Below are 18,099 nucleotides of genomic sequence, written 5' to 3'. Positions count from 1 at the left end.
TCTGTGATGATCTAATCCAAAAGCTCATCTCACCACAGTCAATCCTTTTGTTATTCAAACAAGTTGTGTAGCTCACAGAATAGAGGTGTTGTCTGTATCCGTGACTGCAACACAACAACACTGTCACATTATTTGCCAAGATGATCAAAGCTGGCAAGCATGAAACTAGCTCAAAGCTAATTTCTGCTTGCTCATAACAGAGCCATTACACAACCTTGTTTTACGAGATAAAGTAACAGCAAACTCTTGCCAGTTGGTAGATAACCCATTGTAAATCTGTGTTGATTCATCTGCTGTGAGGCAGATTTTTTAATTGGAAAGTTGGACCCGATTAAGGATGGTTTCATTGTCTCTGTTTTATCTAAAAACATTTTTATTCATTCACTGGTTCATTGAGACTGAAATAAAAAAGGTGATGTGGATATCTGATTTAACAGAGGTATTATAGAGGTATAACTATACTTTTTTGAGGCTAGATTAAGGGTCTAACATCTGATTTTGGGCCTGATAAGGTTTAATCTTCCCTTCAGAAGGAGAACAGCAGCAGCATGTGTTTTGTCTTTGTGCCTGTCATAGCAGAGCAGGCCAGATAAGATGTGAACCGCCACACCAGATGGCACAGTGAGGACATTGGTACTGTAGGACACAGACCTCAGTCACAGAAAGTGTCGACTGATGTATAGGTCTGTGTGTGTGTGTGTGTAAAATAAGAGTTTTAAAATAAGTTTTATTGATCAGATTGTCTACTTTAGCTCAATTGTCTTAAAATCAAACATATTGCTGTCCGACAAGAGCTTAAAGATTTAAGTCAAACTAACTGATAATAATTTCACATTAGCAGACCTTGTTTTTACCTGAACAAAACCTCCACCACCTGACAGCTGAATGCTGGTTTTATCTGCTGGGGGTGATGTGATGTTGCCTTGTAGTTTCAGGGCAAAATGTCTAGTTCGGTATCTGAAAAATCATTGCCATTCTGTTCCCTGAGGTATTCCACAGGATATGCTACAAACAGGTTGTTGTTGATGATCCAATCCCTGAACTCTAAGAACAATTTTTTTTTCTGTACAATAATTTAAAAATCTTTAATTTGTGGGGTTTTGACAGGAGGAGCCAATATTCATGGCCATGGGCTAGAATATAAGTTGCATTCAGGGACTGTGTTGTCACTGGAAATTCATCTCTGCTATGTGAGCTGAATACTGTAATTTTGGATTCATTTGACCATAACCTCTAATGTTTGTGACTGAAGGTAAACTCAGAACGGAAATGATTCTTACAATGTGCCGTCCCACCATTTGCAAAGGTGGGGCTGATCCGAGCTGATCCGAATGGCCAATTACTCATAGGTCTAAGGTGTGAGGGGGAAGAGGGTTAGACACAGTACGAAAATGCCACGTTTAGCTCGTGGTGTGCTGACTCCTGAATGGTGACTCGGTGATGAAGTCTAGCACTTCTTATTCTGAGAGCATACCACCTAAAGTGAGGAGGGAGAAGCTTCCCAAAGAAGAAGATTTCAGTTTCTTTGTTGTCTAATTCATGAACCACAGGAAACAGTGGGCAGGCACCCACTGCACGGTAGAGTTTTACCTAAGACTGTGATGATGGAGATGAGCTGGACAATAGCGCGGTGGTTTTAACTCCCTGGTCCTTGGTTATTTTCAAAGTGAATATACATGCAACAGGGAAAACATAGAAATAACAGATTAAGATTATTTTGCTCTGTCAATCAGAGAGTAGTTTATTAGGAATGATCAAGGGTTTCTGTTTTTAACCGTTATTCAGATTTTGCTGGACTTTCTTGTCCATATGTTTGCAAGTCTTCCTTATGGAACACTGAACTTTTTCATGTTTTCTAACTGATATCTCAGTGAGCTAAGAGTGAGCAACAATAATTAATCCTTTATTCTACTGTATATTATGAGAAGTATATTTTCTGGATATCAAGGGACTGAGATATTGAGAGGCAAAGAGTTATTAATATGTATTAATATTATTTTATATATTATTTGAGTAATAATAATAGATATTAAGGAGTAAATAATAGTTATATGACTGTTCCTTATGCACAATAATAGAGAAGCAACACCTGCAAACTGAACTGAAGCTCATAACAATAATAATCTAATAATATTACCAGTAATTAGATTTAGTTTTATCAAAGGTGCAGTTTTCTAATATCTTGCTGTCAGTGTGTGATAGTCCAACATTATGAAGCCTACTAGACACTGAACATACAGTGTAATTATGTATTTTTTATATGAATCAAGTCATTATACAGGAAGCAACATTTCACATGCAGTAATATAAATGTTTTTGACTTAGAACCTACTTAGGTAAGTTATTATTTAAGTTATTTAAATACATAGAAATATCCATACATCATAATCAATGTATTTTGGTTATAAAAACCTGCATTCTTAGTGTAACCAAGCACATACAGACAGAGAGACGTGTGTGGAATAAGCAGATGGAACGGAAATAGACTATATATCATGTATGGCTGACTTACTCTGTGTATGTGTTGCTATATGAGAGTATGACACCATCCCACAGAACAGATCCAACTCTGCCCCCAATTACACACCCTGCCCTCTGACACCCTGCACCAACTGACCAATGTCTCGCAGCCATATCCACACAGGTATTATTTCAATCCCTGCAACACAACCATCACGGCAGACGTCTTATTTAGTTCACCATCCACCCTATCAATCTACATCTGGGTGACTGACAGCCTGTGGGATTGTTACTGGACTGGCCTAATTTTTTCACATTACATCTACAAAATGATTTGTCTGTTTAGATTTTTTCTTGTTTGCCAACTCCAAGTTTTAGCTCATGGTCAGTGCTGTTCTGTGTCCTACATAAAGGAAACCATACATTATCTAGTATGTGTGTGTATAGGCATCACTGATTGTTTCTCTGGACAAGCATGCATTTCAGTTTAAAAATACCTCTGGTGTGTAGTCGTTCAGCATGGGTGTCCATATAATGCAACCTGCTGAGCTCCCCATTTATTTTTTGAAAGGGTATATTCTGGATCATTGTTATACTTTACCGCCTCGGCAAGTAGCCCCCTTGGTTACCATAGCAACGCAGGTAAGTGGAAAGGAGTGCTTAGTTTGCCACGCAGCATGAAGCCCGTTTTTAAAACTGTTGACCTATAAAAATGTACACCCACCAACATGAGGAGGCTACCACAGCCATATAGGCTCTGGACTCTTTCTCTATGTGTATTTGTGTGTTTGATGACAGCAAACGCAGAAGAAAAATCAATAAACCATTGTACACGCCAGAGTTTTTTTGTTATACAGGGTCTATTTTGTCTTTATCCAAGATTTCTTGTGGTTCTTGTCTTGTTCTGCGTGTGCAGAGTCTCCTAAATGACAGCACACAACCTTTTCGTCTCTTTCTGTCCAAGGAACTTTTCTTTTTCAATTGCACCATTTCCTTCAACCCGATTTTCTCTCTTCTTTCTTCTCTCTTTTGTATATTCTTCATACACTACATTTCATCCGTTTCCATTCGTTGAATTACATTCCCTGTCTTCCCCTCCCTCATCCCTAGTCTGCAGAGTTTGTCTGTCACCCTTCACGTACCTCTTTTTCACTTTTCATCTCCCCTTTTACCTCACTTTCTACCACCACCCTCCCTTGTTTCTCCCCCTGGGCTTTGCTCTGTCTGATCTATCAGAGGCTCCAGACAGTTGTCTATTCCCTGCAGGCAGCCATCAGAGACACTGACCATATGGGAGGAATAGTGATTGCATTCTGTTGGTTTTGTCCTTTTCATTTTTGTCTCTTATTGTATTGCCGGTCTTTTCCGTTCTTTTCTTTTCACTTTTTCGCTACCTCTTGCTGCCATCAGAAGCCAAATCGCTCAGCTTCAGATGGGGAGGTGAAGGAAGGTATAGGGGAACTAAGTGTTACTGTGAAAAAGCCACGGACAGGAGGTGCATCAGGAGTTACATATCTCTGCTGTATTGTTTGTTTTATAGTAGTTTGTATTAGCTGTTTTTATTTTTAAATTCAAAACATCTGTCTCTGAAGGGAATCGAGGCCACCAGGTATTTTTGTCCCAGGTATTTTGAGATCTTCTTAGGTATTGAATGATTAAGAGTAAAAATGATTGTTGGGATTTGGGGAAATCTTCAAAGCCTCAGTTTGATATTTGCCATGGTTAATTTCTGCAGAGCAGAAAATGAGCACTGGTGCTCTGAGATTTCAGAGGTATATTTTTAAAGCTGCACTAATCAATATTTTCAGATTAACTAAGAATCAAGTGGCTGTTTCTATTTGAAAGGAAATGCACAAAATAATGAATTCACAGAGAATCATCACCTGACTCAAACTGTAGTTCCCTATAGCATCTTTTGACCCAATCCTTAGGTTTAGGTGTTATAACAGTGATAACAGATCCACACCTGTCAATGGCCCAACCAATGAACAATCAGATCACTGGAAAACCCTTGATTTAGAGGATCTTGACAAGGGGGACACTTGTCAGCGATTTCTTTATAGACGAGTGGAATCACTTTGTAATCATTGAATTTTTTTACAGTGACATTTGTCTGAATCAGATTGGGTAAATAATGGCATGTCATTCATAATGCAATTGTTTTTTATTCAATTTTAATATAGGAAGTTTTTACATTCACTATGCTATAGAGCAATGTGTGCACAATGATGCATGTACACATATCAGCTCTCAAGCAACGCCAGACTGCATAAGCAAGAGCAGCGAAGAATAAGACTGCAAGCTAGCTAACAGTTTTCAAAAAGAAAGGGAACTGGTAATGACTGACGGCCCTTTCCAGTGACTGATAAGGTCTTATATTGTGCTCAATTCCTTTCCAAAGCTAGTGTCTGATGACAAGAACTTGAATGTAAATGTGAATCAATAAATTCAAAAGAATACTGTAACTTCTGGTTCAAGTTGAGATTTAGCTTAGTGGCTTCAAAAATTATACATTTTGATTTCAAAAGTTCTATATAATTTGGACCTGCACATTCACCTGTTCAAATTGATATTACAATTCCAGTGTGGTTTTCTGCACGAGATAGATCAGGCTGTTATCTGTACAGTGTTTGAGAATCCCCCTTGTCAGTGTCTCTAAGCTCCTTTGTCCCCCATTAATCACAGAATGATTTATTATGACAATCCTTCAGCAGGGGTCTTATTGTATGTAATCTTTTACTTATGTCACCTTTATACATTTTTCTCCTCAAGGTGAATTCCATTAATGGATACAGTGAAGACATGATTAATAACGTAGATCCTTTTGGCAGGTTTGTGATGAGTGTGAGTAATTGTCCATCTTTAAGAGTCCCTTTAATTAAAAAAGGGGGACCTTAATCTTTTCATCTCTTTTATGCCAACATTTGTGTGTGTAAATTTTGTTTTTAGGCCCTTAGTGCGTTTTCTTTTAACCTGACAAACCATCCAAAGTTGTATTTATATATAATTTATTTCATTTTGACACAGACTCAATGTCTACATTTATATTTGCGTATATATTCAAACACTGGCATCACTTTCATTTATATTCAAATTATGCCAAATACTCTGTTGTTCTTTCGCTCTTTACTCCCTTTCTGTTTTTCACCCAGCACTGTGGCATTCAGGCAGAAAGCAAAATACAGCCGGCTGATTGTTTGGTCTGTCTGAGCATGATAAGCTTTCTAGAACATGTCAATAGTGCTACTGGCAGGGGACAGATGCAAGGGCCATAAACTGGCCCCTAGTTGACCGGGCTCATCCCCAAGTCCAGTTGAAGTCAGTGGCAGTGATTCATATACTGTATTCCCAATCCAGAAAAAAATAAAACCCAGAAAATATTGCCACTGACAGACTGGTGTTTTAATTACACAAGGATTTCTTCACAAGCAAAGCCGTTGCTCTTGGTCGAGCTAAACCTCCAAGAGCAACCCCATAGGTGCTTTTGGGAGTGCAAATTAGCAAACTTGCAAAATTAGAGAGCAAATTAAATTTGTGGTGAAGGTATAAGCAGAATAGAAACTGAGTTAGAAAGTTTGCAACATTGTCTTTGGGTTTTGGATTGTTGGTTGAGGGAATACATTGATGATACATTCCCATTTTCCCAAACAATTAAGATCATAACCAGGAAATGTATCAATCTGAAAATAACAATTAATTGCAGCCTGAAAGGGATAGTTCACCCAAAAATGAAAATTTACTCATGATCTACTTCACCACTATGCCGATCTGATATCCTCCTCTGGAGGCATGTTCATGTGTGGATCACAGAGGACATTTAGGCTAAAAACATGGTATGGATGACATCACACGAGAAGTATGGGGGCAATATATGTTTTATTCTGTTGTTTTTTACATTTTGGTCACCATTTACTTCTGTTGGATTTGGCTGCAATGCTGTTTACCCCTGAAACCATGTGTTTGGTGGACACTTCTCCCACCCCTCCATCACCATATTGGTGAGTAGATAAATTAATTTGGGTGAACTATCAATTTAAATGGAGAACACCATGTAGCCAAACTCACGGATGTTACAAGTTTGCCTAAGATACTTTGTGAGCTATTCCTAGCTTGTTTGGTTACCCAGACTGATTCAGCTTTAGCTCTCTTCAGAAGTGTCACAGGTGGTGGTGGTGACCACCTGGCGGTGCACATTTCCCCTCCACCTGTGACACTTCAGAGGAAAGCAGAGCTACAGCTGAAACTGTCTAGGAAAACATGTCAGACAGAAACTGCTAAAAGATAATATGTAACAGAATATTGTCCATCTGTCCACCTGTCCCACTGGACATTGAATCTATACATTTAAAATGCATATTAGTTTGTCACTGAAGTCAAATATTAATGAAACACCAGGACATTTAAATGTCATATTCAAAGTTTATTGTCAATTCTGCCAAATGTAAAAGACATAGACAGGATTGAAATGCCATTTCTCTCTGATCCTTGGTGTAAAGTAGACAGAACATTTAAGTGTGGAACATATTAAGTACTCAAGACATAGTACACAGTACAACATAATATGCATCATAAGGCACACAGTGGATAGGATGAGAGTAGTGCAAACCAAAATAGTGAAAAAATTGATTGAGAGTGCAAAATATACATGGGGTGATGTACATCCACATTATGTGGTAAATAACAGTTCAAGAAAGCAGTAGTATGATCGAAGCATTTATTAAATTAATACAAAAGCGACAGGTGCATGTTTGCATTGAAAAGATTCATAACAGTTGTTCGGAGGTAGGAGGTAGGTTGGCTGGTGGTGGAGGTGGGTGTGGGGTTTGGGTGTTTGGTGGGGTCCTAGAGGGGGTATGAGGGGTGGGTGGGGTCCCTCACAATGCTGGTGGCTGTGTTGGCTAGGTGGGTGTTGTAAATGTCCAGGAGGGAAAGGACTAAGACACCGGTGATCCTCTCACCACATAGTGATGCAGCTGGTCAGGATGCTCCTGTTGTGCCTCAGCAGAAGGTGATGGTGCTCTTGCTCCCTTCAGCTTACAGAGGAAGTAAAGGCACTGCTGTGCTTTCTTGGCCGGTATTGAGGTGTTGTTCTTCCAGGAGAGGTCCTGTGAGATGTGCACCCTTACCAATTGGTACTGCTGACATGTTCCACAGCATTACCATTGTAGTCGATAATCTCCTTTGTTTTTCATACATGCAGGGAGACTGTGGTCCAGCAGCCAGTGGCAAAGTTAGGTGTGCAGGCCCAGCTGGTCCAGTTTCTCGATCAGCTGCTGAGGACTAATGTTGATGAATGTTGAACTGAAGTCTATGAACTGCATCCTTAATAAATGAGTCGTCCAGGTGGCTGAGGGCAACGTGGAGGGTAGAAGAGACTGCATCATCAGCAGACCTGTTGACCTGATAGGCAAACTGAAAGGTGGGAGTAAGGTTGGATTTGATGTGATGCATGACCAGCCTCTTAAAGTACTTCATGGCGCTGGCTGAAGAGAAACACAAAACATGGGGGGGCTGGTAACTTCTGTGCAGTGGTGTTGTTCGGTGTATCACAACTGGCAAAGATGTTCAGTTGGTTCATCAGAGAGATGTTGTCACAGCCTTGTGCTGGAGGTTTGTAGTCCGTGAGGGTCTGAATCTTCTGCCACAGGCTCCGTGCGTCTCTGCTGTCATACAGCTAGTAGCAGAATAACAATAAATTCCCTCGGCAGGTAAAAAGGTAGACTTGATGACCCTATACTCCACCAGAGCTGAACAGTGTTTAGAGACTACTGCAGCGTCTGGATAAAGAGCATTGCTGTTGTAAACATGAACACCGCCTCCATGGGTCTTACCACTGGTGTCTGTGGCTCTGTCTGCCCTATAGCTTGTAAGTCAATGAAGTGGCATTTCAGAGTCCAGGATGTAGCCATGTTTCTGTGAGAATTTAAACAGCAGTGCCTTACGTTGCACTGGGTAGCTCACAGGAGTCCTATATGATCCATTTTGGCAATGGAGCTAACTTTGGATGGATCAGGTTAGCCGCTGTTTCTGCTTCCTCTCACAATGCTTGCACCATCTCCTCAACACAGTCTGGTTTGGTGATGTTGGAGTCCAGCAGAGCAGACCAAGGCTGCAATGTTTCTGATGAGCTATAGGTGGTGCTGTGTTACTACTGGCAACTTTGTGATGCTTTCATTGTGATGCTGACCTCTTTCGCAACTACATACTGGCGCAAGCTTCAGTCCCTTTTGTATAATATGGTAAAAAACTAAATACTACTTTGGCAACAAGAGCTCAGTTTGCAGTGAGGCAACAGTCTAATCTGGCCCCTCACACTCTGATCAAACAATATAATAGATGAGGCTGTTTAAACTGGGTGAGTCTATAAACACTGCATTAGTGAGATGGTGCATATACTGTTGATTCCCACATCATCCATCAATAAATATGGAACAAGAGACAGAGGAGCACTCATTTCATTCTGCCCAGCTGAAGAAATAATTTATGTGAATAGTTCCTATAATGAATATGATTCAAAACCTGAACACACTAGAATTACTAGCTCACAGATGTGCCTCCGCCAAGCAGCTAGAATGCAGTTTACATCCATATCTGTCCAGACTCACAAAATATATGTAGTGACGACTTAAAATGAATTTAATATAATATTTAATGTATCATTTCATTCTTTATATTTATTTTGTCATTCTATCATAATGAATAAATGATAGAGTTAAGTCCAAAATGTAATGAAATTCCCGGCAGGTGTTCCTAAGATATAATGTTCATGAGAACGGAACAGGTAGACGGACAGAAAACATGAAAGCATATTGCCTCAAGCAACAGCTGTTTCTGGTGGAGGGGCATAAAAACTGCAGTATTTTCTCACCCATACAATAGAAAGGAATGTTAGGATGCTGTCAGACTTACGAAAGGGTCCTCTCCTGTCGTCCTCCAGTGGAGCCGATGATTTCTCCAAGGGTACAGAAGGTTTGACCCAGAAAGTCCTGCAGGGGAAAATATATTTAATTGTATGACAGGGGCCAAGAGAGAGCCCTGGTCTCACAACAGGCTAATGGAAAATACCCAGAAATACAACTTTTAGATTCAGAATTATTGCTCCGCTTGATGCAGGCATGGAGCCATTTTTAATTTTACACATCTCAAAGACACTGCAGTGTGGTCTGTGCTGACAGATTCCCATTTAACTTTTTCCTCAAGACTCTATAAATTAGCAAAGAAGAAGCAGCCCATTAAGATATATAAACACTGAGGAAATAACTATGCACATTCTGGGCCTCCTGCGCTTCAATAAACGAGGTTATCGTTAAACAGATTAAGCTTAAAAACATCTACGAATATGAAATCAATTGGGGTAGTAAAATGAGAGTTATTAAAGTTCCATTAAAATGTATTCTCATTGTAGTATAATTTTGAATAAAACCGTTCACCTTTTTATATACAAATGCTTTCAGCCAAATAGATCAAGCCCAGGAGTCATTAAGTGAGCCACTTGTTGGTCGACTAATTATCCTAAAAACTGCCACATGAGGTGCCTTCATAGTAGAAAAGAAATTGTTTGTTTCCTTCAATCAAGCTTTTTCATTAAACAACTGATTCTGCTTTCCAGCCCACACACTACAGAGGAGAAAATATATGCCAACATAAAGCAGGGAGATGATACGACAACATAAAACTCCTGCACAGGGGCAGAACACTGCACGCTGATGTTTATTGTGAGTGGGCACGAGCAGGTGTAGGTGTGAGTCCTACAAAGTGAGCATGTGTGTAGCTACCACGATCGTCCTGACATGCACATTCTGCTGTAGGGGACCGTCTCAAACAACAACAGCTGCTTTTTGCTTTGATATCGAGTTCTTAAAGTTGCTTTACCTGAGCGAATGACAAAATGCAGAAACAAAATGAGGAACAACACTATGGTGGGAGCTTCCAGGAGGGAGGTGTTTGTCCTTGATGGAATAAGATGAAAGAATGGGAAAAAAATACAATAAAATTAAAGTGAATAAAATGCCAAAAAAAAGTATCTTCTGGGGACTAACGACTAAAAAGTGATATGATTTGAAGCGTAATGGCCGGACTCATAAGGACAATATAGTCTGTATACAAACCACTCACCTTCTGCTCTCCCATGTGGTTTATTTTGTTAGGAAAGACAAAAAAAGTCTGTCACAAGATGGATTTACAGAGTCCGAAATACTCAGTGAGATTTCTATTCATGCTGAATCATCAACATCATCATCAACTGCTGCACTCATTCACAGTAAATCAGCTTCAACAGCATGAGTAATGAATGAGAGTATGAACCTGACAGATTTGAGGCCTGACAGAAGTTATCAGCTCTGAGTCAAAGCTGTCATTTGAGTTTGACATACTGTACTTACGTATTTGGAAATGTTGCAGCTTCTGGAGTCCACATTGTACCTGCGAGAAAAACAGAGGTGATAAGATTGTAAGAACTAGCAGGGTTGCATTTGAAGTGAGTCAGAACAACATGCACAGATCCACTGGCTTAAGTCTTGAAAACATGTTTACTTCCAAAAGCACTATTGGCCTATTGTTCTTCTTATACCATTAATCATAAGTGGCCGACACAGAAGAAATGTATGTAATCTCTTACTTTCTCTGGAGTTCAATATAAATTTTGTTTCTATGGCCTATGTTCAAGTTAGCTCGACTCAGGGGAAGGTGGAAGGAAGTAGATAATGTAGCCTCTTTTCCACTGGTGAATAAACACCTGCTATCATCTGTCTTTCATCTGCAATGTGAATGGATTCAATCAGCATTTACTCCCTGGTCAAAGGAGTCTGCTGTAGACACAGGTTTAAATCAGCTTTGACTGTCAGTGATGGAAACATGAACACTCAGGTGAACACGCTAATTTGGCAAGACAGCGATGTGAGAGAGCGCCTTAATTGTCCGTGCGTTTGTAACGACGAATATGATGCACCAAGGGAAAAACAGAAAGGAAAACTCCACTACTGGCAATAGAAAAAGAGTCAACTGCCTTTTTTTTAGGGGTTACTGTTTAAAAAGCTTGCGTTTACCCACTAAATTTAGTGTATAAGAGGTAGTTATCTACATAATCTTTACTTTTATGTACATGTGAGACTCTAGGCTCCATAACTAGGTCCTCTTATTTAAGTCTTAATGCTAAACCATGTCAATCACCTCTGGCTCCTTTCTTCACACATAGAAGTTACATTTCTTTGTGCTTTCACCCCACTAATAGCAACAAATCAAATTGGAAATGTCAGACTTTACCTTTTACTGATTTTTGCAGTGAGAAATGCAACTTATTCCAATGCTACATATATCATGGGCATACAATCTCCAATTTAAAAATGTCCTTCCAGGATTAGACATCTAATTAGACTGGCTTCTAATGGGGGGAACATGAGCTTTTCACTAAATAGACTTGCAGAGAGAAATTATTCAAATGTAATTAAATTCATCAGTAACTTAGGTTTGTTGCTTTAAATCCACCTGAGTAAAGCAGGAGTTTAGAATTAAGTGAGTCCTTATTTTTTTTTAGAAAATATGAATTGAAATGCAGTCACGCTACTTACACATCAAACCTTAGATTTTGTTTCTCTTCAAAGAAGAAATCCAGGACAAACTTCCTGACGAAATCTGGATTGCGAGTGTTGTCTATTACCTCAGTCCTGCCAAACTGAAAAAAATAGAAAGAAAGTGGTAATTGGTGGTAAAAGCAACATTGATTAAAAAGTCAATATGTTCAAAAAGTCAATATATGTTACATTAACTAAGTAGACCAGAGATTGAAGATAACAGATTTCATGAGATTCAGCAGCAGTCGACCTTACCCTATGGATTACAACCCACAAAATAGAAAGGGCCTTTGCCAAAACATCACATCACACTGCATCACACTAAGCTTCATTGTCCTGTGAGCTAAAAGGCTTGTCCCCACAGAAATCAGACTCCAACACTAGAGGAACATTAGAGCCGGCACTCCACCGAACAAGCCCACGAGGTCCCGGCCCCAGCCTCCCACCGGGGCCACGCCGTCTCTCCATCTCCCTGACAATCACACCAGTAATCCCCCCGGTGGACTGCCAGCCTAGCCTCAGCGGCCTGGCCTGACAGCACGGTGTAATGAGCTATTGATCTTGGCACTGCCTCACCACAGCCTCGATACCTCGACTCATGTCTTTAGTGCCCAGTGCACATAATCCACACTATCAGCTGTGTCCCCAGCCTATCCATTACCAAGGCCTCGCAGAACCTACCTGCTATATCGACCAGTCGGGAAAATCCCATGATATTTCCTTGTAGTCTTTCTATTTTCGGGGCTGGACGCCTTTTGGTTACAATCTCACTCAGGTGTGATTGGTTAATTGGTGCTATGCCATCATGGGTGAAGATTATGGAATTGAAACTGGGGAAGGTGTTTTTTGTTGACATGTAATAAGTATATCATTAGGAGAGAGAATAATAGCTTACAACATAGGTAGTAGACTGTATTTGACTATAAAATGTGTGTACAAAGGTACCATGTATTTATTTCACCATCTCTCAACCCACACATTTGATTTACTCCTCTTTAGTAATCCTTTGAGAAGAACAATTTATTCAGGATCAGAAATGCAGTGGTTAACGGAGGAACCGCTCAAGGCCAAAATAACAGTTGAATAACAACAGTGGTAAACAAAAGAGGGATTTGTGTTTAAAGTTGTTTCCTCGTGTGTATGTGCACCGCTGCTGTGTGCTAGTTTTTCAGGACATTTGCCTGAATTTTTTTTGTTTGAAGATCCAGTGTGTAAGATTTAGGTGAAAAGCATCTATTGGCAGAAATTGAACATAAAATAATCCTTGTGATGTTTCCACTGGTGCATTTCATCTAAATTGTATGAATTGTTGTTTTCTTTACCCTAGAATGAGCTCTTTTATTTAAATACTTTATATTTACATCGGGAGGGAGATCTCTCTACAGAGGCGTCCATGTTTTTTACAGTAGCTCAGACTAGACAAACTAAACGCCTTCTGAGTTTTTATGACAACTGAAGTCTTCAGGTTCTCTTTCAGATTTGGAAAGTGAGGGTGAGGGGTATTCAGCTGCAACATGCAACTTTACCACTAGATGTCACTAAGTTCTACACACTGAGCCTTTAAATGAAATTAGTTAATACAGAAAACAATCACATAAGTTAAAAAAGAACTGGCGACTGTCAATACATCTCATTTGATAGATATTACTATAATGAGCATTATTATTAGTAGTCTGATAGCATTTTAATAGCATTACTCTGTAGCATTTTGGTTGTGTAAGTGCCAACTTAAAGCACTGAAAAGAAGAAAAAAAAAACAATTACAGAAATATCTTTGATAAGGAAAATGGTTTTTACATTGGTGAGAAAATTGTGCTTATGTTGCACTTGCTATCAGACATGCACTGAACTCCAGATAATGTTCGAGGGAGATGCTCCGGCCTTTCTCGGAGAAGCTCTGCCAATCCCAGAGTAAAACCTCCAGATATATACGAATGAGCTCATGTCAGAAACAAAATAGGAGATTCTTCACAGGATTTACTACGATGACATTTCCAATGTGCAAGCGACACTCAAATAGAACAAACTAAAATAATTCAAATATATGAAGAAGAAAAAGCGATGTCATACACGCAGAAAACACAGATGAAGATTTCAAGAGAGCTTTCTGTGGTAAGAACCGACGCAGGTGTCAATGTGCTGTAAACAAAAACGTGTGATCTCCACAGCAGAATTTATATGTTACATCCTGCCTCAGTTAGATGCACCACCCCTCTACCCCTCAACTGAACGCTCCAGATATTACTGTGCTGTGAATGCTTCTGAGCAGAGAATCTCCTGCTACATTGATCATGTGTGAAAGGCAAACTCCAGTTGCAATTCAGTGGATATCTTCCAGGTGTCATGTCTGAAAACGGCTTGAACTGATAGACTATTTACAGGAATGAACTTGAAAAGTACACTGACTTCTAGCTTGCTTGGTTGCTCATGTAACTTGTGTGCTCCCTAATTTTCTTTACTCTTTGCTCTACTGTGTTTCATCCCTCTGGCTTTTCGTAAATGGTTGCACTCAGAAAAGATTCGTATCAGCTCATCTTGACCCTTGCACAGATTTTCTTGACCTCCCTCAGTTAACACACGTTTCCACTGAAATAGACTGAATTCACCTTAGTTTTAAATGCGGGTGCAACCATGGATTTATACTAACTGAAGAGCATGTAACCACACAAACAAGCAATCACATCTGTAGCCTTCCGCTGGCCACCATATGATTGGTGGGAGCCTGTAAAGTGGTAGATCGTATCCATTGGCTGGGAATAATTGAAGCACTTGTGTTCAGAAAGCAATTTATTGCACAGCCTGATGCAGGTGGAACAGTAAATGGCCAGAGAAGGACAAAAAAAAAAAAACCTTATACAAACCATTAAAAATGAAAAACTTTGTCCTTGCTGAGGACTAAAAAACAAATTCTGCTTGTATAGAATGATTCTTTTTTGCTTAAAGGGATTCAAATTAATTACTTCTATCTCAAAGAAATAATTGCAGTGAAAAAACATGGTGTCAAAAGCATACAAAAGATATGTAAGGTCCACATTCAGTATGTGCTCATGGTGACACTGTGTGCGGATGGCTGTGAGATGTTTGCTCTGCTGATTGCAGCCCAATTCACGCCGTGTTTTTGATTAAGCCCAGTCACGTGGCATAAAAAGGTGTGAGGTGTCTTGAAGCAAGGGGATCAGTCGTGGCAAAGCCCTCACCGACACATCAGTGTTGACTTTGAATTTGCAAATGGGTAAATACACCAACAAAGACAGGAGACCACAGGCAAATTAGTCGATAAAGGAAAATGGGGCGAAAAGTCGACATGGAAATGTGCCAGAGAGAGGTACTGAGGAGAAAAAATGAAAAGGGGGAAGAAATTCAAAGAGGCAGTAATGAATGGAAGGTCACATGACCCTGCCTTTAAAGGGAGTGACAGAGGGTGAGACAGCGAGAAGTCAGGGGCAGCAGATGGTGCATATTTAATGAAACTGAGAAGGAATCTCCCTTCTTTTTCTTCCTCACCGAGTGTTAATGTGAGTTTCTTTTGTCCAACATCGGAAACCTGGTATAACGAGATCCTTTTTATTTATTAATTCTTTAACCTCTATTGTTAATTCATCAGCTGGGGTCACTCATATGGTTTTATTTTTCTTCTGTCCTACCCAAGTCTATTTCAGAGAGTGGCTACACTTGTGAGGTTAAGTGGAGGCTGACACTTTCATTTTTCTACAACAGTGTTCTCGGGGGTTTGTAGTGAGTTGCTTCTAGACTTTATCTTAATAACCCTCCCTCCCATAGTCCTGAAAGTCGCTGGCATCAAGAAAAACTGGCCTGAACTTAATACTTAAAATAAAGACGCATACATGGGTAAACAGAATATTGGATATTACTACTAGAAAAAGATTTTCCACTCACCTCCCTCCACTCTTTGTTTCCAACTGCCTGCAAATACAGGACGACCACTGAGAGGAGACGGGATGTAGAAGAAGCCGAAGGGGAGGCATGAAGAAAAGAAAAAAGTGATTAACCAGATGGGTTTTACATGTGGGTACTTGTAGCATTGGATAGGTATTAAAAGGCTCAGGTAGGAGAATCAATATTAGCCACATCCATTCGCATTCGATCCAGTACAGCTTGAAGCAAAGCTAGTAATTCCTCAGTACAACCCTATTACAACATGGCTACGACAGAGAAACTCTGGACAATTAAGGGATTTAAGGTTATTTAATAACAATTAATTCATGTAATGAACACATTCAACCTGAATAAATCAAAATCATATTTCATAAAATCATACAAAATTTCATACATTTTATGTATAACAATGCAGGAGCAAACAATCTCTACATTTTCTGCCTCAAGCCAGATCTCTCCCAATATGTATAATTACAAAAAGGTTGAATTGCTGTAACTGTGGCATAATTATACAGACCATATAAAACATAATCAGGGTCCAAGAAAAATAACGTCTGAGAACAACATGTTTATGCTCAAGTGACAAAGCCCTGAAACAGAAGGTGGTGATTATGACTTTGTCGGGACCAAAGAGGTCTTTGGGTGACTTTGTATCAACTTTAACACAATTCCCATTTCCCTTGACATAAACCTGAGCAACTTTGCTCCATATACCTAATAATTCCTTTACTGCTGAAAATAGCATTGCATTAGAAACATGTATCCGGGCTGTCAGCATGGTTCTTTGAATGGTTATGTCAGTTTGCCCACCAATCCTAACCATCAATGAAACAGATAATTGTCTACAGACACTTATTATTGAATCATCAACAGGTCATCCACATTTATTTACTCAATTTCAACCACAAACTTCACATATTTTGTTTCTTAGTGAAAAGTTTCAAGTGCTAGAACAATTGCCATGAAACTGGACCCTTGTCCAGAAACATGACTGAAATCATTTTTGCTAGCGCTGAAGTATTTACATTTATTTATTTTTTTTTTTTTTAACACTATCCGAAATCTACATTAACTTATTTGGCAAATGCATATACAGAGCAGTGCTTAATCTGTTCAATGAGACAAAAAGCAGGAAGTCAAGAAAAGAAGACCCCTGAAATAAATAGTATTTAGACATGCTAGGGTGTTGGAGGTGATGAGAGAGGGGATGAGTCTTTGCAAGGTTCTTGAAGACAGAGAGGGTTGCCCATCAGGGAGCATTTGGCAACAGGGAGCCACAGACGAGAACCGTCTGGGCCCTGATTGCCATGCAGGGATGACAATTTGGGATGAAATTCATTAGAGAAGTGGGAGTCTGAGGAGAAGAAGCGTGTTTTTTTAGGGTGATTAAACACCAGATGTTTAACCTCATTCTGGACAATCTGCAAGATCAAAATATTACAATTATATTACCAAGGCTGATTAAGATCAACTTAAATCTGTCTAAAAGTTTGGTTTTCTTTAAAGCAGACATTATGCTCATATTTAAGTTGATGATTTTAATTTGGGGAACATGTTGAAATGCTGACCTTCACTCAACTCTCACTTTATCTGGTTTTGTAAGGGGCGTTGTAAGTCATGCATTAAGCACATATGACATAAGATAAATCAGCATGACAAGTTTCTAAAAGCTGCATGGCAACCAGCATGGCAACACTCAGTATTCTTAAATTACAATAAGGCCTCATTTACATTATGTGCCCCATAACTAGTCCAGTTTCTGTCCTTTGTGGTGGTTTGGTCATTAAACATTACATTTATCTCCTGAGGAGAAACTGAGTACAACTGCATTAATACACAATACCACAGAGGCAGACCAATTATAACCTACGAAGTTATCATGTTGTCACGTTAGAATCAAACACAGATATAAGCCAACAAACAACACTAACTAAAAGCTCTTTGAAATGTCTTTCTAATTGGCCAAGAGTGGCAGTTTGTGTCTAGACGGGCACCATCAGTGTCTGTGAAGTTTGGACATTAGCTCTAATGAACATCAGACTCTCTGGACTGGCAAACGATTAAAACCACATTTTGCCTCCTAATGAGCAATTAACAGAAAGGAGATAAGAGACAGGGCAGCAGCGAGGGAACCGTTGGGACCTTGTGTCTTTAGATATAAACAATATTTCCT

At 39.5% G+C, this 18,099-nt stretch overlaps 1 protein-coding gene across 3 annotated transcripts in view; it reads right to left on the bottom strand.

Annotated features, from left to right (window-relative positions):
- Window positions 1-18,099, bottom strand: part of LOC109630966 (copine-9-like) — a 79,278-nt gene that overhangs the window by 32,878 nt on the left and 28,301 nt on the right. Inside the window, exons 3-7 of one of the 3 annotated variants that reach the window (XM_069527173.1) lie at window positions 15,927-15,973; window positions 12,027-12,130; window positions 10,842-10,881; window positions 9,370-9,446; window positions 7,775-7,943 (exon numbers count right to left, since the gene is read on the bottom strand). In XM_069527173.1, the coding sequence (XP_069383274.1) occupies window positions 7,922-7,943; window positions 9,370-9,446; window positions 10,842-10,881; window positions 12,027-12,130; window positions 15,927-15,973 (290 nt within the window). In that variant the 3' untranslated portion in view covers window positions 7,775-7,921. Of the gene's footprint in view, window positions 1-7,774; window positions 8,135-9,369; window positions 9,447-10,841; window positions 10,882-12,026; window positions 12,131-15,926; window positions 15,974-18,099 lie in introns of those variants that run through there. The other 2 variants (XM_069527172.1, XM_069527171.1) reach the window with 2 other exon arrangements.

The sequence above is a fragment of the Paralichthys olivaceus genome, chromosome 6 (genome assembly GCF_024713975.1).
Source record: "Paralichthys olivaceus isolate ysfri-2021 chromosome 6, ASM2471397v2, whole genome shotgun sequence".
Lineage (NCBI taxonomy): Eukaryota > Metazoa > Chordata > Actinopteri > Pleuronectiformes > Paralichthyidae > Paralichthys > Paralichthys olivaceus.
This window is presented reverse-complemented; position numbering and strand designations above follow the sequence as displayed.